Here is a 25,155-nt window from a genome sequence, read left to right on the forward strand (position 1 = left end):
GGAACCAGCGGCACCGTGATGGGCGAAGGGGAACCTGGGGGGGAGCCCAGGTGAGTCAGAGGTCAGGGGTCGTACAGGAAAGTCGGCGCCATGCCGGTGCGCGGCTCCGCTCCTTGGCCAGATGGTGTGTTTGGGGGGGGCACGCTTCGGCGCTGAGATCACTGCAGCCGCTGTGGCGAGCGCCCTAATGCCCGCACTAAGTGCATCCCCCTTGGTAATGAGTCCTGCTGATAAATAAATAATGGGACATGGAGGCGGGGGGCGGGGGAGGGGGAGGGGTAATCACCGGTTCCAGCAGGAGACGCGGGGAGGGGGAGCCCGAGAAACGTGTTAACCGGCTTTACTGGGCTCATTCGTGGGACAGCGTCAGCGGCTCCAAACCGGGCCCAGCCGCAGCCCAGGGGCCCATGGCGCCTCCTGGGGGAGCCCCACGGGGCTGGGCTCCTGCACCCTGCAAAGGCTGATAGGATTGTTTGCCTGGTCAGGTTATGTGTTTGTGACGGTCACTAGCTTGGGCCAGGCCGAGTGGGAGTGGGTGACCCCCCACCCCGACAGAACTAACGCCCCTCAGTCCCGACCCGCAGCCCCCAGCTAGCCCAACCCTGGGGTCCACAACAGCTCTGCCGATGCCCCTCAGTCCCGACCTGCAGCCCCCCGGCTATCCCAGCCCTGGGCTCCCCCCAGCTCTGCCGGTGCCCCTCAGTCCTGACCTGCAGCCCCCTGGCTATCCCAGCCCTGGGCTCCCCCCAGCTCTACCAGTGCCCCTCAGTCCCACTCCAACCCCTCTCCCCACTACCCCAGCCCTGGGCTCCGCCACAGCTCTTCCGGTGCCCCTCAGTCCTAACCCACAGCCCCTGCTAGCCCAGCCTGGGGTTCCCCGCATCAACTCCCAGCTCAGCTGATGCCCCTCACTCCTGCCTCCTGCTTTCCCAATCATGGGCTCCCCCAGATCTATTTATGCCCCTGATGCACATCCCCCTGCTACCTCCCCAGCCCTCCAGAGGTCAGCCGATGCCCCTCCTGACCCACAGCTTCCCCCCTGCTAGTCCAGTCTTGGGCTGTCCCAATACCCCTCCCCATAACTGGCTGCATCTCTGCCGTTCCAGTCCTGGACGTCCCCCCAACTCTGCTGGCACCCCTTATTTCAAACCTGCAGCCTCCCTCATCACTTCAGTACTAGCCAACCGCCTGCATTGGTCCAGTGCTCCCCAGTCTCCTTCGCCACTCCCCGGGCAGCTAAAATCCCTAGGCATGTCACTCTCTGCCTTCCCTCAGTGAACGTAATTACTGCGTGCCAGGCTGTGGCCCCGCCCGTGTCACCGTACCTGGTGAGCTAACAGCGCTGGCGACGGCCACACCCACTGCAGAACTCGGGGAAGTGGGGCAGCGTCACCGACATTAGAGGACACTGCTCTGAGTCTGGGCCCCGGAGGGAGCCTTGGGGACACATGCTGCCCCCCGGGTGCCCCGACCAGGCACGTGGTCCCTGAGCTGATCTCTCCAGGGCTGAGTAAAAGTCGACAGCAAGCGACACTCCTGGGGCATGGCTGGGGTCGGGAGAGAGCAGCTGTGGGCGGGGCTAGACCCAGATGTGGGAGGAGCCCCCTCACTGTCCCCCTTCACACCTCTCCTGAGGCCTCTCCTTTGCCAACGACGTCTACAGAGCATGGCACGATGGGCAGGGCAGGCGGTGAGCCGAGACCACGCGCCTCCGTCCGGCCCGCGTTGTCCTGCCTTGGTCTGTAACAACCTGGCACTTGTCTTCGCTTGCCAGCGCTTTGCGGGTGGCGACCAGCGTTTCGTTCCGTGTCTGTGCAGCGCCCAGTCCTCAGCGGGGGCCACTCAGCACAACTCTGCGCCCTGATTGACCCCAGCTGCCCAGCTGGTCCTAGGGGGCCAAGCTCCAGGGATGGAGCGGGAGGCTCTGGGGCACCACATGTGCTGGGGTGATGGCGGGGCCTTGGCCCGTAGATCTGCAATGTTTCTGCCGGCAGGGCAGCGGGCCTGTTACTCTGCGCCGGTGGGTGGGAGTGGGACGGCTCTGCGGAAAAAGGGCGCCCCTTGCTCTCTCCCGTTCCCTTGCATGGAGCGTGGCTCGGACCTCGGCAGGCGTCCCCTGGTCCAGGCACTTGGAGCCGCTCTCCTTTGGAAGAGATCTGAGTCTCACACACCCCGGGGCGGGGGTGACACCCAGAGGGCAGGCCATGGTGCCGTTACGGAGCCGACCGCTGATCTCTGCCACTCTGGGGTGAAACTGGAGACTCCAGGGAGCTCCTGGGTTTATGCCAAACGCAGCGATAGCAGGATCCAGGCTCCAGGGACGCCAGCTCAGCCCCATCAGATGCTGCACGTCTCCGGGAAGCTACGTTACCGAGCCGCACATGCCACACAAGAGCAGGGCTGAGGGTTTCAGTCCAGACGCTCTCTCTGCACGCGCGCCGTGGGCGGGACGCTAGGGTGGGTTCCGTTCCACGCCTTGCCGGGAACTCACCGGCTGACACTGGGCAGGGGTCTGCTCCCCTGTGTGCGAGGTGGGGCCCAGCGAGGCGTGTGCTCTGTAACTGCTGAGAACTTGGGACCCCCAGACTCTCGGATGAACCGTTGCCCTGTGTCACGGGGTCCCCGGGCGATGCTCTGGAACTGCTCCCTACGAAGCCAGTCAGGACTCTGGGAGTGGATGGGTCATTACACAAAGTAAAACTATTTCCCCATGTTTATAACTCCCCCCCGGCCCAATCATGTGCCAGCATGTGCAGGGCAAACAGCTCACACGGCTTCCGCCTTCCTGGGTCTGACCTCGGAGCATTCAGCATCCTCTGCCCCACTGTGCGCTTCCCACAGCGAGTCCGCCCAGGCGGGGTCCTGGGGAAGCCAGAGGGTCCTGCCCCCCAACTCCGCAGTCAGACGTGACGCTCAGCCAGCCAGTAAAACAGAGGTTTATTAGACGACAGGAACATGGTCTAAACCAGAGCTTGTAGGTGCAGAGAACAGGACCCCTCAGCTGGGTCCATTTTGGGGGCAGTGAGCCAGACAACCACGTCTGCACTTCACTCCTCATCCCCAGCCAGCCCCAAACTGAAACTCCCTCCAGCCCCTCCACCTCTGGGCTTTGTCCCTTTCCCGGGCCAGGAGGGCACCAGATTCCTTTGTTCTCCAACCCTTTAGCTCTCACCTTGCAGGGGGGAAGGGCCCAGGCCATCAGTTGCCAGGAAACGGGGTGTTGGCCATTCTCTGTGTCCAGACCCCTGCACACACCTGCCCTCTAGGGCTCTGCAACGATCATACACCTTTATCCCACCCCCTAGATACTTAAGAACTGCCTAGGGGAAACTGAGGCACCCCCCACAATATGCAGAGAAAACATTAAGAACAGTCCCACTTCGTCACACCCTGCCATGATGTTTTCAGAGAAGTATCCCCAATGACTCCAAGATCTCTTTCATGAGTGGTAACAGCTAATTTAGATCCCATCATTTTATATGTATAGTTGGGATTATGTTTTCCAATGTGCGTTACTTTGCATTTATCAACATTGAATTTCGTCTGCCATTTTGTTGCCCAGTCACCCAGTTTTGTGAGATTTTTTTGTAGCTCTTCACAGTCTGCCTGGGACTTAACTATCTTGAGTAGTTTTGTATCATCTGCAAATTTTGCCACCTCACTGTTTACCCCTTTTTCCAGATCATTTATGAATATGTGGAATAGGACTGGTCCCAGAACAGACCCCTGGGGGACACCACTATTTACCTCTCTCCATTCTGAAAACTGACCATTTATTCCTACCCTTTGTTTCCTATCTTTTAACCAGTTACCAATCCATGAGAAGACCTTCCCTCTTATCCCATGACAGCTTACTTTGCTTTAGAGCCTTTGGTGAGGGACCTTGTCAGACGCTTTCTGAAAGTCCAAGTACCCTATATTCACTGGTGACACATGCACGCACCTTCCAGCTGGCCACTTCTGTGCACGGCTCAAGGGGCCAAAGCACAAGGGAACAGGATTCTTTGCAGGTGTGAAAAGGACACCCCTTGGTGCACCTGGAACCACTCCCATCCCATTGTGCACGTGGGACGTGCTCGCCTTCCATCTGCACGCATGAGAGCGGGGGTGGGGGCGTTTGTGCTTCCAGCTACGGCCCGGCCTCCAGCCCCTTCTCACTAACGTCCGTCTTTATTGATCTGATTGATTTGCTCAGTGCCTGGGAAGCGCTTCTCACAGCCTCGCAGCGTGGGTCTCATCATTCAAACGCATTGACCGGCGCTCGCCGCTGTCAGCCAACGGGAGCGCAGAAAGAGCCGGCGGTCACAGTGCCCGGCCGAGCTGACAGGCTGCACTTGGGGCCTGGCAGATCAAGGCAAGGGGATTCCAGAGAGACGAGTCCCGGCCTGCCCACCCCACAGCAACCCCAGATGTACCCCCAGGTCAGCCCCAGCAATGCTGCTGAGCCCAGCTGTCAGGATGGGACTTGGGCAGAAAAAAGCGTTCCCTTCCCCTGCATTTAAACCACGTGGCTTGCAACCAGGAGGAGGCTGATTAGCCAGTGCGAGGAGACCGAACTGTTACCCCTTATCAGGGCATGTCGTAGCACAGAGGGGTTTGCCCTCTCCAGCCCCTTCGCTGACATGTGGTTCTGGCTCTGTCCCTCGGGAGGCCGGCCGGTCAGTATCATTCCCCCGATTTACAGAAGGAGAAACTGAGGCTGAATTGGAGCCTTGCCCAAGGTCACCCAGCGAGTCGGTGTCAGAGCAGGGATTAGACCTGGGGTGCTTCTGACTGCCCATCCTTTGCCCTTACGAGGGCTCCTCACGTGGGTCAGCAGAAGGGTTTGAACCTGGGACCTTCAGTGCTAAAGGCAGGCCTGTCAACTGCTTGAACTCCAGGGCTGGCTTGGTAGCAGAAGCTTGTCTTCCTGCGTGGTCCAGGCACTAGAGGAGTAGGTGACGAGGTGCATCAGACCTCGCTGGGCCTTGGAACGCGAACCTCGCCTCTGGAGGGTTCTTCTCTTCAGTCCCTCAGATTCCTTTGGGCTCGTGGTGTTCTCCTCTGTCAGACGTGTAATCTCAACTGCACGTGCTGCTCCAAGTCTGAACACTCACCCTTTGCTAGTGAACTCAGTCTAGCCAGGTAAAAACCTCACCTGTCCCTCTTCTTCCTTTCAGGACAGAGGAGAAAATCCTGGGGGATCACTGGTCATTTTATAGGCAGATTTGACAGCTGTTTTCTATTGACTTGGGGTTGTGGGCGATATATGAAAGGGGTCTCTTCTCAGAGAAGTTATTGGGGCTTGTAAGGGGGTTGGCGTAACATGTTGTTTGTAGGATTGGGGTAACTTTATAACATTTAGGACAGCTCAGTTTGGCCTTTTCTCTTCTCTTCCCCACCCTGTTGTGGGGGTTCTTTTCGCGGTGGAGCTCCCGGCGTGACACTCTGCTGCAAAGGACGCTGGGAAAGTAACAACAATGAAAACGTTCGCTAATCAAATGCATCCCAGAGGGGCTTGGTTTGTAGGCAAAGGAGAGTAAAGCAGCCGAAGGAGCTCGTCAATAATTCATCATTCCTCAAACGTGCAAATCCAGCGCCTGAGTTTCTGAGCGCTTTCCACCCTTGGCTATGAGGAAAATGCCGGCGTTCCTTCACATAGGTGGCCACTCCCACTCTCCCAAAAGGCCCCACCCACTTATTTTGACTCCTCCCACCTTGGCGCATCTTGCTGTCGCAGTGAAAGTTCATGGCAGCGCAGAGTGCGACGTAGCAAAATAATTTGCAGACGATAAAAAACTTCTCAAGATAGTTAAGTCCCAGGCAGACTGCGAAGAGCTACAAAGGGATCTCACTGAACCGGGTCACTGGGCAAAAAAGTGGCAGATGAAATTCAGTGTTGATCAATGCAAAGTAATGCACATTGGAAAACGTAATCCCAACTCTACATGTAAAATGATGGGGTCGAAACTAGCTGTTACCACTCAAGAGAGAGATCTTGGAGTCACTGTGGAGAGTTCTCTGAAACTAGGGTGACCGTATTTCCCTATGCTGAATACAGGACACCTGGCAAAATTAGTCGTATGCAAGTGAGTTCAACAGCAACCAATCAGAACTAGGCAGGACAAATGTTCAAATTAACATCAAGTTGACTGAGCCCCTGTTAAAAAGAAACCCTGTGTAGTTGGATTCATTTTATTTATTTCATTTCATTTATCTTTAAGGCTTTAGGGTTCACACAGGGAGGGGTGATACCCCTCCTCCCCCGCACACACAGGGAGAGGTGACACACACACACACTCCCATACACCTCTCTTACACTGGGGGTAATCGGCTGATCCAACACACCCTGCCTGGCGCTCTCCACCCTCCATGCTTGAGTGGGAACGTTGGGAATCATTAAGAAAGCAATAGATAAGACGGCAGAAAATATCATATTGCCTCTATATAAAACCATAGTACGCCCACAGCTTGAATACTGCGTGCAGATGTGGTCGCCCCTTCTCAAAAAAGATATATTGGAATTGGAAAAGGTTCAGAAAAGGGCAACAAAAATGATTAGGGCCCTGGAACAGCTTCCGTATGAGGAGAGATTAATAAGACTGGGACATTTCAGCTTGGAAAAGAGACAATTTAAGGAAGATAAGATAGAGGTCTATAAAATCATGACTGGTGTGGAGAAAGTGAATAAGAAAGTGTTATTTACCCCTTCTCATAACACAAGAACTAGGGGTCACCCAATTAAATTAATTAAATTACTAGGCAGCAGGTTGAAAACAAACAAAAGGAAGTATTTCTTCACACAACACACAGTCAACCTGTGGAACTCCTTGCCAGAGGATGTTGTGAAGGCCAAGACTATAACAGGGTTCAAAAAAGAACTAGATAAATTCATGGAAGGTTGGTCCATCAATGGCTATTAGCCAGGCTGGGCAGGGATGGTGTCCCTAGCCTCTGTTTGCCAGAAGCTGGGAATGGGCGACAGGGGATGGATCACTGGATGATTCCCTGTTCTGTTCATTCCCTCTGGGGCACCTGGCACTGGCCCCTGTCGGAAGACATGACACTGGGCTACATGGATCTGTGGTCTGACCCAGTCTGGCCATTCTGATGTTCTTGTGTGTTATGTTCCTGATCGCGCCATGCCCAGAGCAGCCCCTCCTGCGGAGATCTCATTGCTCCCATGGCAGAGCCAGCCCTTGCTTTCCCATTAGTGACGGGGCAGGTGCGTGTGATTCCTGGCAATCTGGTGGGGGGCATCCTCGCAAACAGAGCCAGCGGCCCGCGGGTTTTGTTTCGCGGCTTCTGTGTGGGACTGACCCTGGGGGCAGGCTGTGACATATGACCTAGGAGCGGATGGCGCAGCTGTTACCTTGGCCTGGGGCCAGCCGGGTTTGCTCCGGGTTATGGGGTTTCCGATCTGCCCAATGGCGCATCACAGAGCCAGGTGCTCGCCCTAGCCGTGGTGCTGGGGCCAGGCAGGGTCACTCAGCCTTAGCTTAACTGGTCACCATGAACTATGGGCCTTTTACTCTTGACTTCAGTGGGAGCAGGGCTAGGCCGATGCAGAGTGCCTTTGACCCCCGCTCCTCCCAAGTGACGTCTGCAACCACATTAGCCCCATGCAGCATCTCCCTGGACATACACCGGCTCCACGCCCGCAGCATTCACTAGGGCAAGGTGTTGCCCAGGCCCCTGAGTGGGGAGGGGTCAGCGGGTAACGCAAGCTGGGAGGGTCTGTGACTCCCCAGCTCCCCAGCCAGCCGCTCACTCCCGCAGGCCACCTGCCTCACCTGCCTGGGCCCTGTCCCTCTGGGTTGGTGGTGCATGCAGCAGCTGTCGCAGTCCCCGGGCAGGGAGAGAGGTGAGGGGCCGCAGCCAGCCCAGAATCTTTGCCGGATCCCCACGGAGGCCAGTTGTTTACATTTTGCATTTCACTTCTTCTGGGGCAGTGACTCTGGGCTGGTCAGTTTCATGCCGGGTTTATCCTCCCTGTGACTTGCTGGTACCATGGCCTGATGCTGCTCTTGTGTTTGGGTCTCCAGGGGGACGGGCTAAGCTCAGATCCCTGCAAACCATTCTGCCTCTCTGGGTCAGTCGTGTCTCTTAGAGACCAAAGCTGAATCCACATATAGAAAAGATTTTAATTGCAAGACAATTTAGCCCACAACACCCTCCCCCTCTTCCTCCCTTTAACCCCGGGGGAAACCCCCCTTCCTCTGCTGCACATGGAGGTTGTTTTCTGTGCCCACGAGGGAGGACCCATTTTAAAACAAGGCCGAGCGCAAACCAGCTGGCTGGTAATTGGTTCCAGCCAATGGACGGACATTGGCTGTGATTGCATGAGAATCATTAATAACCGGTCTCCCCCCCGCTCTGGTGCTAGTGGAGGGGACGGGGCTGGGACGGGGCCTGCAGCACTTTGGGGCAGGCAGGAGTTTACCCCAAAGAATAGATCCCCGAGGGGTTTGATGACTGTATTTCAGAAAACAGCCTGATGCCTCTAGCAGGCGTGCCTGGTGCTGGGGAGCCGACGCCGTGGGCCGGTGGCCCAGACCCACATGTGCGAGTCAGGACTCCTCTGTGTACCCACATTCACTGAGACCAGCAAACTCATTCCACGTGTGACTAAACCGGGATTTGAACCCAGCCCCCGGCAGAGAAAGGCTGGGACCATCAGCCAGACATTAACCTTCCCAGCCCTGGGGATGTTCCAGCTTAGCTGGGCCAGGCTGGGACCTCTGAATCTGCGCAAGGTGGGTGGGCTGCAACTCGGCCAGGGCTTGGAGCTCGTCGGTAACCAGCAGAGCCCGGCGGGAGAGGGTCAGAACCCGGGGGTGGGGATCGGTCTCTCCCCTTGGCCAGTATGGTCCGCACATCCCAGCAGGAGCTCGGCCCCAGCTGTCACCCTCCACCCCATCCCCACCGTCTATCCCCGGCATGCGAGCCCTGCTCCCCCAGCACGGTTCGTTCCTGACCCTCTATGGGAAACCCAGCACCTGTGTGTTTATGTGCGTTCCCCCTACGGGTGGGGAAGGCCCATCTGTGGGTCTCTGGGATCCTGGCCTGGACACCAGAGGGGACCAGACCCGGGTGGTGGCGCTGGCTGCTTCCCTTGGGAGGTGGATCATGGACTCAGGAGCGGGTGTGAAGATGGGGGCAAGGGCTGGCAGGGAGGGAGGCCCCCTTCTGGTGGCTCCAGCCCCCCCAGCCGCGATCCCCCCATACACATGCCAGACGAGGGGCGGTTGCTCTCGCGCGTGGCTGGCAGCGGTGCTGGGTGACCGGTGGCTGACGGGCTCAGGGGCAATGCGGTGCCAGAGGGGCTCTGCCCGTCAGCCGCCCCCGGGGCCAGGGCTCTGGGCTCTGTTAGAGGGGGCAGCGTGGGGAGGGAGCGGAGCAGGCCAAGGCAGGGCACAGGGACCCCCCCACACAGCCCGTCGGGGTGCTGCGCCGGGGGTGGCAGGCTTGGGAACGGAGCCGCCTGCGAGCAGTTTCCATGGCAATGGGATGTTGGAAACCGCCAGGGAGGGAAGCCGAGGGTGTCTGGGAGCGGGAGCTAACGCTGCTGCCTCGGCGGGGGAAGGACCCCCCCCGCGTGTGTCTCCCCGCCCCCCCACAGTGTGCCCATTCCTGGCTCTGCCGTGAGCAGACAGCCCCAGGCCTCGCCAAGGTTGCAAACCAAAGAGACCCCTGGGAAGCCCTTCAGGCGCTGGGGGGAGGTGAGGTCTGTCTGTCCGTCCTCCCACTGAACCAGCGTGTTAGGGGCTGGGGCGCAGATCTCGGCTGTCCAGGGTCAGGAAAAAACGGTCTCGACTCGGGGCTGGTTGCCGGGCAGCGAAGGTTCCCAGATGGCACGGCTGGGCCTGCTGCCCGCCCGGGAGCCTCCCCCCTCTGGGCAGCGCGTTTCCTGCCAGTCACCCGCTGCTGAGCCATGCAGAGCGAGCGGGTGAGGGAGCCCTGGCGTGGGAGACCGGGAACTGGTTGGCATTTGGCATTTCATCCTGGGAGCGGCAGGAGTTGCGGGGCTGGGGCTGGGCTACGTGACCACGCTCTGGAGGGGGCCGGAGGGCGAGGGTGATGGTAGAGGAGATGCTAAAGTGGAGGGAGGGAGTCAGAGAAACCCCAAGCTTTCTGGGCCCAATCCTGAAGGGCACGGATCCCCTTTGTCGCACTTCTGCACTGACCCATGGGGTCAGCCCTCCCTCGTCTTGATCTCCCTCCGGCCTGCGCAGACCCCGTCTCTGCCGCCATGGGACCCACCCTACCCCCCGCTGCTTCCCCTCCATCCGTGTCATCACAGTGGGCAGTAGAGAGCCAGGAGCTGCCGTGTGGCCGAGCTGCTCCCCTGTTGGCTCTCCTCTAGGCTGGGGGGCGGGGGGCATGGGCTCTCCTTGGGTTCACATGAACTCCAGGAGGTCCCAGCCCAGGACACAGAGTTGGGGCAGCCCTAGCAGAGGCCTGGTGCTGGTGTGTGATGCCCAACATTGCCCAAGAATATTCCTCCCTGGGTTAGAGCCCTGCTTCCTCTTTGCTCCCCAGGCGCGATTGAGCTTAACTGGCCCAAGAAGCCGCGGGAAGCGAACGCTAAGGCTGCAGGGTCATGGGGAACCCAGATTATCCACCTGTATGTGTTGTCGGCAGCGTTGCTGCAGCCGTGTCGGTCCCAGGATGTGAGCGAGACACGGTGGGTGAGGTGATATCTTTTACTGGACCAACTTCTCCTGGTAGAAGGGACATGCTTTTGACCTCCACAGGGTCTTCTTCAGAGTGTCTGAGCTAAACACAAGGTGGGACAGACTGTTAAGCACAAGTGGTGCACACATGCTGCAGGAGACCACTTAAAATGAAGTGGGCAAATGTGGGTTAGCAGGCAGCAGGGTGTGTAATGAGCCTTGAAACCAGTGTTTCTGCGAAGTCTGTGGTGTTTAGTGTCCAGCAGCTATGAGTTTAAGCTCCCAGGCTCATCTTTTGAAGGTGTTGTGCAGGTGTCCTTTGAGGATGAGCACTGAGAGGTCAAATATGGAGCAATCGCTTTGTGGAAAGTTCGCCCACAGGTGATGGGGTGTTGTTGTCTTTTGTCATTTTTCTGCATGAGTTCACTTGAAAACATAATGTTTCTCTGGTTTCACTCAGAGAGATGTTGTTGGGACATTTGATGCACTGGTTGTGGTACACCACGTATTGTGATGGGCATGCGTACGGCCCATAGATCTTGAAAGGTGTGTTACAGGGGGTGTTGATCATTGTATCCATGGCGATATGTCTGCAGGATTTGCATTTGTTGTTCTGGCAGGGTCTGGTGCTGCTTTGAGTTGGTGGGTCCTGGTCTGTGGGGGGCTTGCTTCGAAGGATGAGTTTGGCGAGGTTGAGGGGTTGTTTGAAGCCCAAAGAAGTGGCTCAAGAAAGATTTCTTTCAGGCTGTAGTCCCCATTGAGTATGGGTTGTAACTGTATGATGATATCCCGTTTGGGTTCTAGTGTGCAGTGGTAGGTGACAACTAGAGGTGTGTAGTCACAGGGGGGTTTATTTCCGTACTGAAGCAAGTTCCCTCAACGTATTTGGATGGCCCATTCCATGATCCGATCTACTTCTCTGGTGGAGTGTCCTTGTTTGGAGAAGGCCATTTTGGTTGCGTTAAGATGTGTAGCCTGGACTTTCTCCTCGGAGCATGTTCTTTGGTATCTGAGTGCCTGGCTGTAGATAGCAGATTCCTTGGTGTGTTTGGGTTGGCTACTGGATCTGTGGAGGTAAGTGTGGTGATCCAGGGGTTTCTTGTATACAATCATTTGTAGGGTTCCATTGCTGAAGCTGATTGTGGTGCCCAAGCACTTGATGCTGGTGCGGGAGTGTTCTAGGAAGAGTCTGATGGAGGGGTGGGGGTTGCTGAAGTTGTGGTGGAAGCCTGTGAGGGAGTTTGGGTCGTCTGTCCAGAGGATGAAAATACCATTGATGTATCTCAGGGTACATTGTTGGTTTTGTTGTGCATTTTTACAGAACTTCTTCCTCAAGGTGGCCCATGAAGAGGATGGAATATTGAGGAGCCATCCCTGTACCCATGGTTTGGACAAAGTGTTTGTTGTTAAATGTGACACTTTTGTGGGTGAGGATGAAATGAGTAAGTTTAGCGATGGGTGTGGGATGGATTTCCGAGCTTTGTCCATTGTCTTGCAGATATTTGAGGCAGGCAGCGATGAAGGATGTTGGTGTATAGGGAGGTGATATCCATGGTGGCAAGGAGGTGTTCTGAGGGAGTTTGTTAATGTTTTAGAGTTTCTGGAGGAAGTTGGTTGTGTCCTGGAGGAACTTGGCCCTCTGTGTGGTGAGTAGTTTGAGGATGGTTTCTCAGAGTCCTGTTCAGTAAGAATGCCATGGCCAGATATGATGGGTCTGCTGGGGTTCCCTTGCGTATGTATCTTGGAGGGTCCCTGGGGTGGCTTCATGGGGGATGAGGTTGTAGTTTTTCTTGGAGTTGTCTGGAGAAGGATTTGACGGTAATTCTAAATTCCTGTGTGAATTGTGATGTGGGGTCTTCGGTGAGTTCTTTATAGCAGGGGGTGTCACAGAGTTCTCTGCTAGCTTTGTTGATGTAGTCATCATGAGTAAGGGCTACGATGGATCCCCCATGTCTCTAACTTGTATGTGTAACACACTGGTAAAGTGAGTGCTGTATCTGCCCTCTAGTGGCTGCTCCACAACAAGGGTAACAGCCCACTACTGCTGCCAGCTGAGGGAGTTACTCTGCTGAGCTTCAATGCTGAGGATAACAGCCTACTACTGCTGCCAGATAATGGCATTCCTGCATCATGTACTACTGCTGCCAGCTAAGGAAGTTAGTGCCTCGGTACTGAGGATAACAGCCTACTACTGCTGCCAGAGAAGCAAGCTACTCAGCTGTGCTTTGGTGAGGTATGTGTGTATGTTACACACACACACACAAGTATATATGCTGGAAGTTCTTGCACACTTGTCCAATCAGGAAAGGGAAACCATCCTCTGTGGTTTATTTGACCAGTCGTGAAGAAGTAACAGGGCTTAATTTTTTGCCATCATTGCACAAAGAGTTCTGGGCCAAATAAGCCCCACAAGAAACCAGCTTATGGAGCCAGTAGGTGCCCAGGGATATTCGCAGAGGGTGAGGGGGCAAAGGGGCCTATACCAGGCCGAGGTGAAGTCCCACTTCCGCCCAGAGGCCTGGCAAACTCTGGGCCCAGATGAATTCCGATTGGCTCGGAGGGGTTGAGAGCCAGCTGCCGGGCTGGCACCAGCGGTGATGCTGGAGAGTGACGGATCCGCTGGGACTGAGTGTCAGCTTCCCTCGGCGCTGCTCCGGGTTGTGGTCGGCACGGAGCCACGTGCTGGGCCTGGGGGGGCTGCGTCTCGGTTCTGTGTAGCCAGCCAGGCGGATTGGAAGTGTGCGTGTGGGGAACACGCCATCCTCCCTTACTTAGTGCCGTCACCAGAGCTGCAAGTGCCCCTCTGCTCCGGCACAGGCCCCGGGCTGCCCCTAAATGCCTGGATCTCAGCGGCTCTCCTGGAGGACGGGTGTTAACTCATTAGAAAGTGCCTCAGCTAATCAGAGGAATAACTTTAGCAACCCCCCTCCGCACCCGCTGATCATGTGGCACTGGGGGGCATGGGGGCCTGGGAGGCACATGGGCACTGAGGGGTTAAGGGGGCTGGAGCGGTGTCCCATTGCCCCCTGTTGGCAATGGCTGTGTATTCCCGTGCCCGCCTGCGGGAGGGGGTTGACCTCAGGCCTGTGCTCAGTGAGCCCCCGGGACGTTGCCCGCGCTGCAGCCTTTGCTGAGCAGGAAGTGCTTGGCCGTGGCCCATTGATCCAGCCGGCCCTCCCTCTGCTCGGGGATTTCCTGCTCTCTCCCCACGCCATGCCGGGGGCGGGGAGGTGGCTTTCCCGTAAGCCAGCTGGCCTCTTCTCTGTCTGCCCCCTTCCCTATGGCCAGGAGGGTCCCTGGGAGGAGAGGGAAAGGGCTGGGCGGGAGTCAGTGGGCTTTGCTGGGATAGGGATATAAATCATGGGCCAAATTCGCCATCCTCTCTGAGGTCAGTGGAGCTACCCAAGCGATGGGTTTGGCCCCATGGCCCTGCCCTACCCCATAGGCCCTGTTAGTCTGGGACCTTCACCCCCCTCCCAGCTGTGGGTGTTCACCTGGTGCCTGCTGACGGGGGCTGGACTGTTCCTCTTCTCCCGTCATCTCTCTGCAGCTCTGGACAAGCTGTGTCGTGTCCTCCCAGCCCGGGGCTGTACCAGCAGGGGGGATCGTGCGAGGGCCGGCCCGGGAACATGCTCCCAAAGGGCACTTCCCCATCAGTGAATGCACCCGCCTCGCATCTTCCCGGGCACCCTCTGCGCCGCTATTGCAGTGAGCGTGGGTCCTGCAGATCCCGAGGGCACCAGCCGTTGAGCCCTGGTGGGGTGTTGGGCCCCCTCCGAATGACGACACCCTGCTTTACTGGCCTCTGTACCCCTGCAGCCTGAGGAGGGAGGGAGACCTGGGGCGACCCCGTGAATAAAGCCTGGGGCAGGAACCCCCAATATTTGCACTGAGGGGACCCCACCTGGGAAGGTGGTGGGTGCAGGGGTGCTCAGCGCTGCCTGCTGGTGTTTCTCATGGACGGGGCCCCTTGGCCACCCCCTGGGACCCCTCTGGGGCTGGCTTCGCATGCACGCCCTGGGCTTGCATTGTCCATGTGCAAACATGAGCTCCCCAGGTGGGGATCTGAGCGGCAGGTGATGCTCCCGCGCTGCCTGGTGGCCACTGGGTCAGACACACGCAGTGGTGGAGCTGGGACCCAGGGGAGGGGGCTAGGGCTTGCAGGGCTGCACGGGGCTGGGTCTCTTTCCATTAACTGGGGTTATGGGCTGGGCTGTTGCAGGGAAGTTTAAGCTGCTGGACCAAGACCGGGACGTGCGCGAACCCGTTCAGTATTTCAACAGCGTGGAGGAGGTGGCCAGCAGCTTCCCGGACCGCGTCTTCGTCATGGAGGCCATCACCTTCAGCGTGAAGGTCAGCGCCATGCCAGTGCTCGGCCCACTGCCCGCCAGCAGGCCCCCGGCGCTGGGCTGGCTGGGAGCAGGTCCCTGGGATCCGCCCGGGGCCCAGGCAGCCAGCGGGCTCTGGTCGGGGCCAGGTGCGCAGGAGGCCTGCAGGGAGCAGCGCTGGGATCCTGGCACCGGGGAGCCGCGGCCTCGGCCCGCTCTGCTCAAGGCAGGTGCCTGGTCCGGCGCAGATGACTGGAGAGTCCTGGGCATTTGGTGTCCTGTCCCATGGGACCCAAAACGCTCGTCTGAGCCACAGACTTGGCTGGTCCCTTCTTGGGCCCCTACAGCCCCATTCACCCTTTGGGGCCTGTGTGCTTCCCAGCCCTGTGGCCCCCCTCACGGCCCGCAGTACCAGCCATTTCTCTGGCCCCATTCGCCCCCCAGGGCCCAAGTGCTTCCCACCCCCCCATGTCCCCCAGTGCCAGCTGCATCGCTGGCCCCATTAACCCTTTGGTGCCCCTGTGCTTCCCAGTTCTCATGCCCCCACTTCCGGCCCTGTTAACCCCGGTGCCCATGTGTCCCCCCGCCAGGTGGTGTCCGGGGAGTTCAGCGAGGACAGCGAGGTCTACAACTTCACGCTGCAGGCGGGCGACGAGCTGACGCTGATGGGCCAGGCCGAGATCCTGTGTGCCAAGGCGGCGAAGGAGAAGTGGCGCCTCCCCACCCTCCTGCGCAAGCTGGGCAAGGGGAGCCCGCTGGGCAGCAAGCCGGCCAAGGGCAAGGTGCCCTGCCTGATCTGCATGAACCACCGCACCAACGAGAGCCTCAGCCTGCCCTTCCAGTGCAAGGGCTGCTTCAGCACCCGCAGCCCGCTGGAGCTGCAGATGCGGGAGGGCGAGCACACCATCCGCAGCATCATCGAGAAGGTGCGGCTGCCCGTCAACGTGGCGGTGCCCGGCCGGCCCTCGCGCAACCCCTACGACCTGCACGCCATCCGCGAGGGCCACTGCTACAAGCTGCTCAGCATCATCTCCAAGACGGTGGTGCTCAGCTGCATCCTGCGCCAGGAGGCCGTGGTGCCCTTCCACTTCCTGCTGCTGAGCGACATGCCCCGCTTCGCCCTGCCCCAGGGGCTGCTCTGGGGCGACCCCCAGCTGGAGAAGCTGCTGCGGGACAGCGCCGCCCTCTGCCAGGAGCGCTTCGACCCCGACGAGTACTCCAAAGCCGTGCGGGAGGCCAAGCCCGACCTGTCGGAGGAGTGCGCCAGCCCCCGGCGCATCCGCCTCTGCCTGCAGGGCTGTGCCCACGAGGAGCTGGCTCCGGCCTTCCAGCGCCTCTCGCTCTGCATCTACAGCGGGGGCTCGGCCCACGCCCCCGAGGAGCCCCTGGCAGTGCCGGGCGGGCAGGCCCCGCAGCTGCTCCTGCCCCGCCGTGAGCGCTCGGCCCCGCCTGAGCTCCCCGACTCGGAGCGGGAGTACGTGACGCCCGATTGGGCCGAGCCCGAGTTCAGGACTCAGGAGCCGGTGGAGATCCCCTACGAGGAGCTCTGGGCCAGCCAGAACCCGGATGACTTCTCGGAGCCCAGCGGCAACCCGCCGGGGCTGGGCAGCGCCAACAAAGGGCAGCGCGACCTCATGTCCTTCGCCGCCTCCTCTCCACTGGGCTCCCCCCACCGCCCCGCCCTGCGCGGGGAGGAGCCCGGGGGCGAGACGCCGCCTCCCGTCCCACCCAAATCCGAAGCGGTAAGCGATCCCTTTGGCTGTCAGAGTTCTGCCACCTCCGTGAGCAGATGACGGCCTTCGGCCCCAGTACCTGGGTCTCTGGGCGCCCCCAACACCCCATGGGAAGGGCCCCCTCAGCACCCACACCCACCATCCCCGCACTAGACACAGAACCGGGTTGTGCAGCTCAGCCAGGCTCCCCCAGCAAGGCAGCCGCAGAGCCAGGGAGGGACCCGGGAGCCCTGCCCGGCCTCGGGCACCCTAGGCTGGGTGAAATTGTCCGTCAGTCTGTGCATCTTCCCTGCACCCAGTTGCTGACTCCAGACACGAGCCTCGGCCTAATGAGCTCTCAGCCAAGCGGACCCGGGGCCAGGCAGCCGCACGTGACTTCTGCCAGCAGGGCGCGCACCCATGGTGATTTTCTGCTAGGTCAGCCCCCGCGCTGGGGAGAAGTGGGGGTGGGAGCAATGAGATCCTGTGGATATGTACAAGGGGGGAGCAGGGGCTCAAAGGCTGTCACAGCAGACCTGTGTTTTAAGGACGGGGGAGAGGGTGAAGGCCTGGCTGGCCTCGTGCCCCTGCGTAGGCCGATGTGCCCTCACTTCTGCCAGCTGCAGGTTTGCTCCCTGGGCCTCCAGGCTCAGGGCAGAGCAGCCCAGGGGTGGTGGCTGTGACTCGTGGCTGGGAACGCCCTGGCACCGCTAGCTGGTGGCAGGGGCCCGTGCCTGACTCTGGGTTCGTGCTCTCCACCGAGCCCCGGGGACCCCTGCTCCCGTCCCTGCGAGCTGGGGAGAAGCCAACTGGGCTGGGCATGGGGGGGCCCGTGGGGCTGGGCTCAGCACTCAGAGCCCGGGGCTCTAAAGGGCTCAATGCCCGGCGGACTGAGCTCTTCTGGGCATCCCGGACACTCAAGCCGGCACAGCTGGGCTGGGAAGCGCCTGGCTCTGGCTCTCTCTCCATCACTGCCTCGGCTGAGCCTGCTCCCGCTTCCAGGCCCTTGGCTGGTGGCTCTTTGGTAGGGGGGGATTCATTGCGGTGATGGTAGCACCCCCAGCCCAGTTTGCTGCTGGCACACACTGCGAATGAACTGAGGCTCTGGGGGGCTGCGGTGAGATCCGCTTGGCTGCCGGTCTCCAGGGGAGCAGACAGGCTGGGGGAGAGCAGCCACATTTCCCAGGGCCAGCAAGCAGAGGATCGTCTTAGATTGTAATCTCTTTGGGGCAGGGCCTGGGTCTGTACAGCTCCGAGCGCACTGGGGTCCTGGGCCCGGATTGGGGTAATAAGCCGGTGGGGTTCTAAGGTTATTGCCCAGGTGCTAAGAGATGCTGGAGGAATGACCCCCTCCTGGATTGTCAGCAGGGTTTGAATTGAGGACCTCCATCACCTCCGCCAGTTGGGGGAAAAGAATAAATCCGACAGCTGGTAGCAGTAGTAAGCTGCTATCCTGCAGTGGACCAGCCCCTGGGGGAGGCCAGGAAACCGCCCCTATTGCCAGTAGGTTACTCTGACCTCCCCTGTTTCTATGATTACTGGCCGTGTGCAGGGGCCGTGTGTCACGGAGTCCCTGGGCGATGCTCTGGAACTGCTCCCCATGAAGCCAGGCAGGACTCTGGGGCAGTCGCCTTTCTGTGACCAGCCTGTCTGCAGGACACACAGCTCACACGGCTTCCACCTTCCTGGGTCTGACCTCGGAGCATTCAGCATCCTCTGCCCCTCCGTACGCTTCCCACAGCGAGTCCGCTCAGGCGGGGTCCTGGGGAAGCCAGAGGGTCCTGCACCCCAACTTCGCAGTCAGACGTGACTCTCAGCCAGCCAGTAACACAGAGGTTTATTAGACGACAGGAACATGGTCTAACACAGAGCTTGTAGATGCAGAGAACAGGACCCCTCAGCTGGGTCCATTTTTGGGGGCAGTGAGCCAGACAACCACGTCTGCCCTTCACTCCATGTCCCGGCCAGCCCCAAACTGAAACTCCCTCCAGCCCCTCCTCCTCTGGGCTTTGTCCCTTTCCCGGCCAGGAGGGCACCTGATTCCTTTGTTCTCCAGCCCTTTAGCTCTCACCTTGCAGGGGGGAAGGGCCTAGGCCATCAGTTGCCAGGAAACAGGGTGTCGGCCATTCTCTGTGTCCAGACCCCTGCACATACCTGCCCTCTAGGGCTCTGCAACGACCATACACCCTTACCCCACCCCCTAGATACTTAAGAACTGCCTAGGGGAAACTGAGGCACCCCCACACTATTCAGAGGAAACATTAAGAACAGTCCCACTTCATCACACCGAGGCTGGGTGTGTGATTGGCTGGGGCATGGGGGGTGTCTTTGGGGTGAGATGGGAATCCAGAGCCTGGCTCTCTTGTGCCCGTGGGGCCCAGTTTTTCAGTCTTGGGGCAGGATCTGGCCTATTGTGCATCTCCATCTCCCTGGTCCCAGTGAAGGGAACCCAGGGGCTGCTCCAGCTCGGCCGCACTCCCAGGGGGGCTCCTCGCGCTGGGAAGAACCCGCTCCGTGGACAGGCACCCGAAGGGAGAGGCAGGGCCCTGCCGTTATGCCGGGGTGGCAGGCGGGCTGTGCCAGCGCCGTCCCCGCACATCTACTGCCCCCGCCCCGCCTGTGAGCGCTTTGCCACAGCTGGGGACACCGCAGGAAAAGGGCCGTGCCCAGACCTGAGCCGAGAAGCCCAGAGAAAGTTCCTGCCCTCTCCCTCCCTGCGGCCCGTGGGCTGGAAGGATGCACGAGCAGGACCAGTCCGGAAGGCACCATCACTTCCCAAAGCCCGGCTATCCTCCGGGGGGATTCCTTCCTGGTGCCGGTATCTTAGTGGTAACAAACCTGGCAGCCTGGCACCAAGAAGCCAAGCAAGGCAGGGCCCTGGGGGACGGGGGGCATTCTACTGTTGCATGGGGGGGGCATTCAGGGCAGGGGTCCGAGCACTAACGGGCGCCCAGGGCTCGGGCGGAAGAGTCCATGCTGCTCTCTGCGGTCTCTAGCCCCAGCTCCTCGTGTTTTCCAGGTGAAGGAGGAATGCCGCCTGCTGAACGCCCCCCCTGTCCCGCCCCGGGGCAGCCGGCCCCACGCCGCCTCCAGCCCACCCGTCCCCCTGCGCTTCCCAAAGCTCCAGCCGGCACACTCGCCCAGTCCCAGCGTCTCGTACTACTCGGCCGGGCTCCACGACGCGTGAGTGGGGGTCGCGCCGGGGGAGGTAGTCCCCGGGGCGGGACGGGAGGCGGCGAGGCAGCGCCCAGGGCGGTGACTGTGGCTGGAAGTGGCAGCTTTCTCGAGGCCTGGTCAGCGACGCCCTTGGCCCTTTTCACAGGGGCGTCAGAGCCTGTGTCCTGGCCACATTCCAGCCTGGGTCGCCCCCGCCTACATCTCCCCTCTACTGCCCCAGCTCTGAGCCTCCTGCTGCGCCTTCCAGCCCAGCGGTGGCTGCGTTTCGGTGACCGGGGGCAGGAGCACCGCCTGGAATTGGGGAAGGGCTTTGGGAAAGGCGGGTGGGAGGGGGGAGGCAGGCCCAAGTAACATACAAGCATGAGATGCTCTTGATCGAGGGGGAGGGGTTACCTTCTCCTATAGCCCCACCCTCACCCCAGGAGGCCCCGCCCATGCGTGGGGAAGCCAATCACATGAAGGCAGGACCATAGACTCCGATAAATGAGGCATCGACTGGACCTCCCAGGTGCCATCCTGTGGGGCTGGGGAAGGACTGTTCCCACCCCGGCGCTCCATCCAGTCCAGCTGTGACCCTCTCTGGGCCTGGGGGGCTCTTATCCCTACCTGGGGAGATGCCCCCACAGCCCCCTAGATCTCGCTGGGCCTGGCCCTTCTCTCAATCCCTGCAGCCTCAGCAACCTGCAACGTCTAGGGGACGTGGGGCTGGCCTTAGCCCTTTCCTGGATCTGTAGCCGAGCTGGAGAGATTCGGCTTACCCAGCCCCCACGGTCAGTCTGTCCATCCAGGCCCCGGGGCGGTTTGCCAGCAACGCTCTGCTGTCTCCCTCGCTCCCTGCCAAGGGGATGGTGGCAGATGCCCCAGCCGTGAGGTAGCCCAGTCGATTTCCACCCAGCCAGGTGCTAGGACGGGTCGGGACCCGATCCAGGCTGTGGACCCAACGCTCTGGGGGTGCAGATCCGGGCGCTGTGTTAGGCCCGTTGTAGCTGGAGCAGCCGCCGGCTGCGCCCTGCCTGACCCTTTCTCTCTTCCCGGCAGGTCAGGGACGCGGAGCGGGAGCTGCTCGCCCTCCCCGGACTCCTACTCCCTCTACTGCTACCCCTGCACCTGGGGCGACTGCAAGGCCGGGGACTCTGCCGGCCGCCAGCTGCCGGGGACCCAGCCGCCCAGCACCCAGCCCAGCCAGACGTCCTGGTCAGACCCCTGGGCCTACGCCGACACGGGCCCCAGCGTGGCCAGCGGGCGCTCCACGCCCCTCCTGGGGGGCGACGCCCCCATCAAGACCTACCACAGCTGCCCCCGCCTCAAGGCCCCCCACCCCCAGAAACGCTTCGCCCCTTTCGGGGCCCTGAACCCCTTCGCCAACCCCGCCTACTCGCCCAGCCCCTCCTCCTCCACCGAGTGGCTGGAGGCCCTGGACTGGCAGAAGCCCCCCTCTGCGCCCACGCCGGAGACCTTCGACCCCTTCGAGAGCACCTCCCCCGAGTCGGAGTGCTGCTACAGCCAGGAGGGCTGGGGGGGGGCAGGCGGCGCCTGCCCCGCCCCCCCTCCCCGGCCCCCCAAGAGCCTGGAGACGGAGAGCCTCGTGATCCGCAGCACGGCGCCGCTCTCGCCCACCATCGTGCGCGGGGCCGAGGGCGGCGTCACCCACGTCTACCTCACGCAGGGCGTCATTGAGGTGCCGCCGGCGTCGGCCCCGCGCAGCGGCCCGGGCGAGAGCGCCAGCCACGTGCCCGGCGCGCCCCGGCTGAACGGCGACGGCTCGGCCTGGCAGCCCCCCGCCGACCTGGCGGCGCTCTCCGTGGAGGAGGTGTCCCGGTGCCTGCGCTTCATCGGCCTCTCCGAGGACGTGGTGAGCTTCTTCGCCCGCGAGCGCATCGACGGCAGCATCTTCGTCCAGCTCCCCGAGGAGATCCTCGCCGACGACTTCCGCCTCACCAAGCTGCAGGTCAAGAAGATCATGCAGTTCATCAAGGGCTGGCGACCCAAGATCTAGTGCGAGGCCTGGCTCGTGGCATGTGGACGTGGGGCCTGGCTGGTGGGCTCGGCCCGTGGATGTGGGCCCCTGCTGGTGGGCTCGGCCCGTGGACATGGGACCCGGCTGGTGGGCTCGGCCCGTGGACGTGGGACCTGGCTGGTGGGCTCGGCCCGTGGACTTGGGGCCCTGCTCGTGGGCCTGGCCCGTGGACATGGGGCCCAGCTTGTGAGCCTGGCCTGTGGTTGTGGGGCCTGGCTGGTGGATGCAGCCTGTGGGGTTGGGGTGGGCCCCCACACAATGACCCATTGCCTACGATGGGCTCTGTGGCTAGACCTGGCTCGTCGGGGTGGGGCCCTGCACAATGACCCAGTCCATGGGGGCCAGGCCCACGTGTACAGATGTGGGGCCTCCAGTGTGCACAGCCCTGCCGAGGGGCCTGGGAGCAGCCCACTGGCACTGGGGCCCCGAGCACCCAGACCTGTCATGGGACGGGGCCCCCGGCTCTGGACCACGAGGAGCTTTGCTGTCAGCTGCAGCTGGCCTGGTTCCCCTGGGGCCTCGTTCCCTTCCACCCCATTGCTTGATCCACACAACCCATTACCCCTATGCTCGGAGGCGGGGGTGGATCCCAGGGCCTCCTCCCCCCACCCCACCCTGATATCATGCTGCCATCCTCCCTCTCTGCCCTGAGCCTCCCTCTAGTCAGCATGTGCCATGACAGCCTCCTGGGGGCGCTGCATCCCCTAAATCCCCCCCACCCCCCGATTCAGTGTCGCCCCCTGTGTGCCCAGTAGGGCCTTGAGGCAGCGGGTGCTGGGCCTTAGTGGGTGGCTGCCCCCCCACCCCCCTGGAGGAGCGGAGCGCGAGTGGGCAGCAGGGCTAGGCAAGGCGTCAGCCTGGAGGGGGACCCGGGAGCAATGACGGGTCTGGCTGTGGGCACAGAGGGCTGGGGGCAGTGCTGAGAGCTGGCTGGCTGGGGGACTGGGGCACACTGCACCCCAGAAGGGCTAACACAGCCCTAGCCAGGACCTGCCCTGTCAGCGTGCAGGGCTGGGGTTTGGAGTGCTAGGCTGTATATGCCGGCTCACCCCCTCCCGGCCCCAAGCACGGGGCCCAGCCCAGACGCAGCGGCGGGGCCAAGCCTTGCCCTGGACAGCTGAACAGAGACGCGTGCCCGAGCCCCAGGCCCGCCTGCATTTAACAGCGGGGCCTCCCTGCTGCCTTAGCAGAGTTCGCTGCAATTCATTTCCTTGTGAGTTTGGTGGGCTACCTCTCCCACCTCGTCCCCCCGCAGGGGCAGGGGCCTGCCTGTGCTCCTGCTTGGCTGCAGGAAGCTCCCTGAGTGGCTGGGTTACTGCCCGTTCATTGCCCCCAAGGACCGGTATGCAGCCCAGCCCCCGCCGGGCTCCGTGGCAAGGGGCAGGCCGTGCCCGCGGGCAGCACTGCAGGCTGGGCTGGGGCATTTGAGTCCGAGCTTTTCACTCTGCCCCCTGCCGGCTGGCACCGCAGCTCAGGCAGGAGGAGGGGTGCTTGGCCCTGCAGAGCGCGGCAGCCAAGAGCCGTGCCCCAGCTACTGCTCAGGGACCTCAGAGCACGAGGGGCAGGAGAGATTCCCACGCTCTCCCCACGGGGGCTAAGGGAGGGACTCGGATTCCCCCCTCTAGCCCCGAGCGGCTGGTCAGGTCTCTGCTCCCGGGCCGGGACTGGCACCTGTGGGCTCCTGCGGCCTCACCAGGCTAGGGAGCCGGTGGTTCCTGCTGCCGCTCCCCGGGCATCTCAGCCACGGCAGCTTCCTGGGCCTGAGCGACCGGTGCAAGGCCTCTCTCCTGCTGGCTGGGGCGCCCGAGCCCGCAGCACCGGGCAGGACTGGGGGGCAGTGGTGCAGGCACCATGCTTCTTACCCAGCCATTCCCATTGCCCCCCAGCCTCCCCTCCCCCCACCGTGCAGCTGCCCCTGCCCGTGGGGGTCATCGTGCCTCGGGGCACGTACAGGGCACATGGCAGGGCCCCCGCCCCAGCAGCCGCCTGGCAGCTATTGGGGTGCCCGGAGATACTGCTAGCACCTTCTGCTCGGGACAAGCCCCCAGCACGTGGCTGCAAACCAGCGTGGCCTTTGGGACAGCGTCCGAGCCCCGGCGCCAGCATCCGAGCCGCGTCTCTAGCCTGCCACCCACCCCAGGACTTGAACTAAGAGGACACGGCCCGCCCCGCCCTCAGCCCCGGTGCAGGGCCTGCCGCTCGCTCGTCGTTAACTGCTGGGGGGTTTAACTCGCCTGCCACAGGGGCTGGGGTATTCAGCGGCCTGCGGCTGCTCGCCCCCCCGGCCCCCTCAAGGAGCTTGGCTCCGGCTGGCTCAGTTCAGGCGCTCGGACGCTCGCCCCTCGTTCGGGTTAACACCGGCTAGCGCCGCGCTCTCAGCCCCACCGGGCGTGGCCGGGCTTGGGTTTGGTTCTGCTGGTTTAACTTAATCCTTGTGGATTAGTGAAATAAAGATTTTAAAAGGCAGCCCCGGCCCACGGGAACGGCTGTTTGCAGGGGCGGGAGGGCCTGGGAGCTGGGATGGATGAAAGAAGCTGGTTGGGGGGCAGCTGCATGCCCGCTGCCCCATCCAGAGGAGGGAGGATGGCGCTGCTGCTTCCAGCCTTCACCCTGGGCCAGTAGGGCCTGATCCCTGCCCCACTGCACAGGAGGGGCTGGGGCCGGATGCCTGCGCCCCACCGCACAGGCCCTACGCTCGCAGCTGGGGTCGGATCCCCGCGCCCCTCCGCACGGGCCCTATGCTTGCAGCTGTGGACAGATCCCTGGGCCCTACGCTCGCAGCTGGGGTCGGATCCCTGCGCCCCTCCGCACGGGCCCTACGCTCGCAGCTGGGGCCGGATCCCCGCGCCCCTCCGCACAGGCCCTACGCGCGCAGCTGGGGATGCGCCACTCCAGCAACCCAGCCCTGCTCTTCCTTTTCAGCACTCGTGAGCTGCGCCCTGCGGAGGCCGAGGCGGGTTCTGCTAGTGCAGGAGTGGGCGTGAAACCAGCACTTGGAGCACGGGGAGGGTGAAGTGGAGCAGCCTGGACCCTCAGCAGCTCCTCTGGGGGCAGGCCTGGCCCTCAGACCCCCCTGTTCCCCCGAGGCTGCCGTGGAACAGAGCCAGGCTCCCCACGGGTGGTTGCGACGCTGCAGGGTGATGGCTGAGGTCAGATCTCCACGCACCAGGCCGCTCGCTGGGGCTGTTCCGGGCCACGGGCCCAGGATCAGTACAGCTCTCCAGGGCCGTGTGCTGGCCAGGGCTCCAGGCAGCCCTGCTGACAGC

The 25,155-nt window shown here is 61.5% G+C and overlaps 1 protein-coding gene across 1 annotated transcript in view; it reads left to right on the top strand.

The window, feature by feature from the left end:
* Positions 1-22,607, top strand: part of GAREM2 (GRB2 associated regulator of MAPK1 subtype 2) — a 37,083-nt gene extending 14,476 nt beyond the window's left edge. Inside the window, exons 3-6 of the mRNA XM_074946746.1 lie at positions 14,878-15,008; positions 15,574-16,725; positions 19,715-19,878; positions 20,911-22,607. Coding sequence (XP_074802847.1) covers positions 14,878-15,008; positions 15,574-16,725; positions 19,715-19,878; positions 20,911-21,868 — 2,405 coding nt within the window. The 3' untranslated portion in view covers positions 21,869-22,607. The remainder of the gene's footprint in view (positions 1-14,877; positions 15,009-15,573; positions 16,726-19,714; positions 19,879-20,910) is intronic.
* The last annotated feature ends 2,548 nt before the right edge of the window (positions 22,608-25,155 follow it).

The sequence above is a fragment of the Natator depressus genome, chromosome 3 (genome assembly GCF_965152275.1).
Source record: "Natator depressus isolate rNatDep1 chromosome 3, rNatDep2.hap1, whole genome shotgun sequence".
NCBI lineage: Eukaryota > Metazoa > Chordata > Testudines > Cheloniidae > Natator > Natator depressus.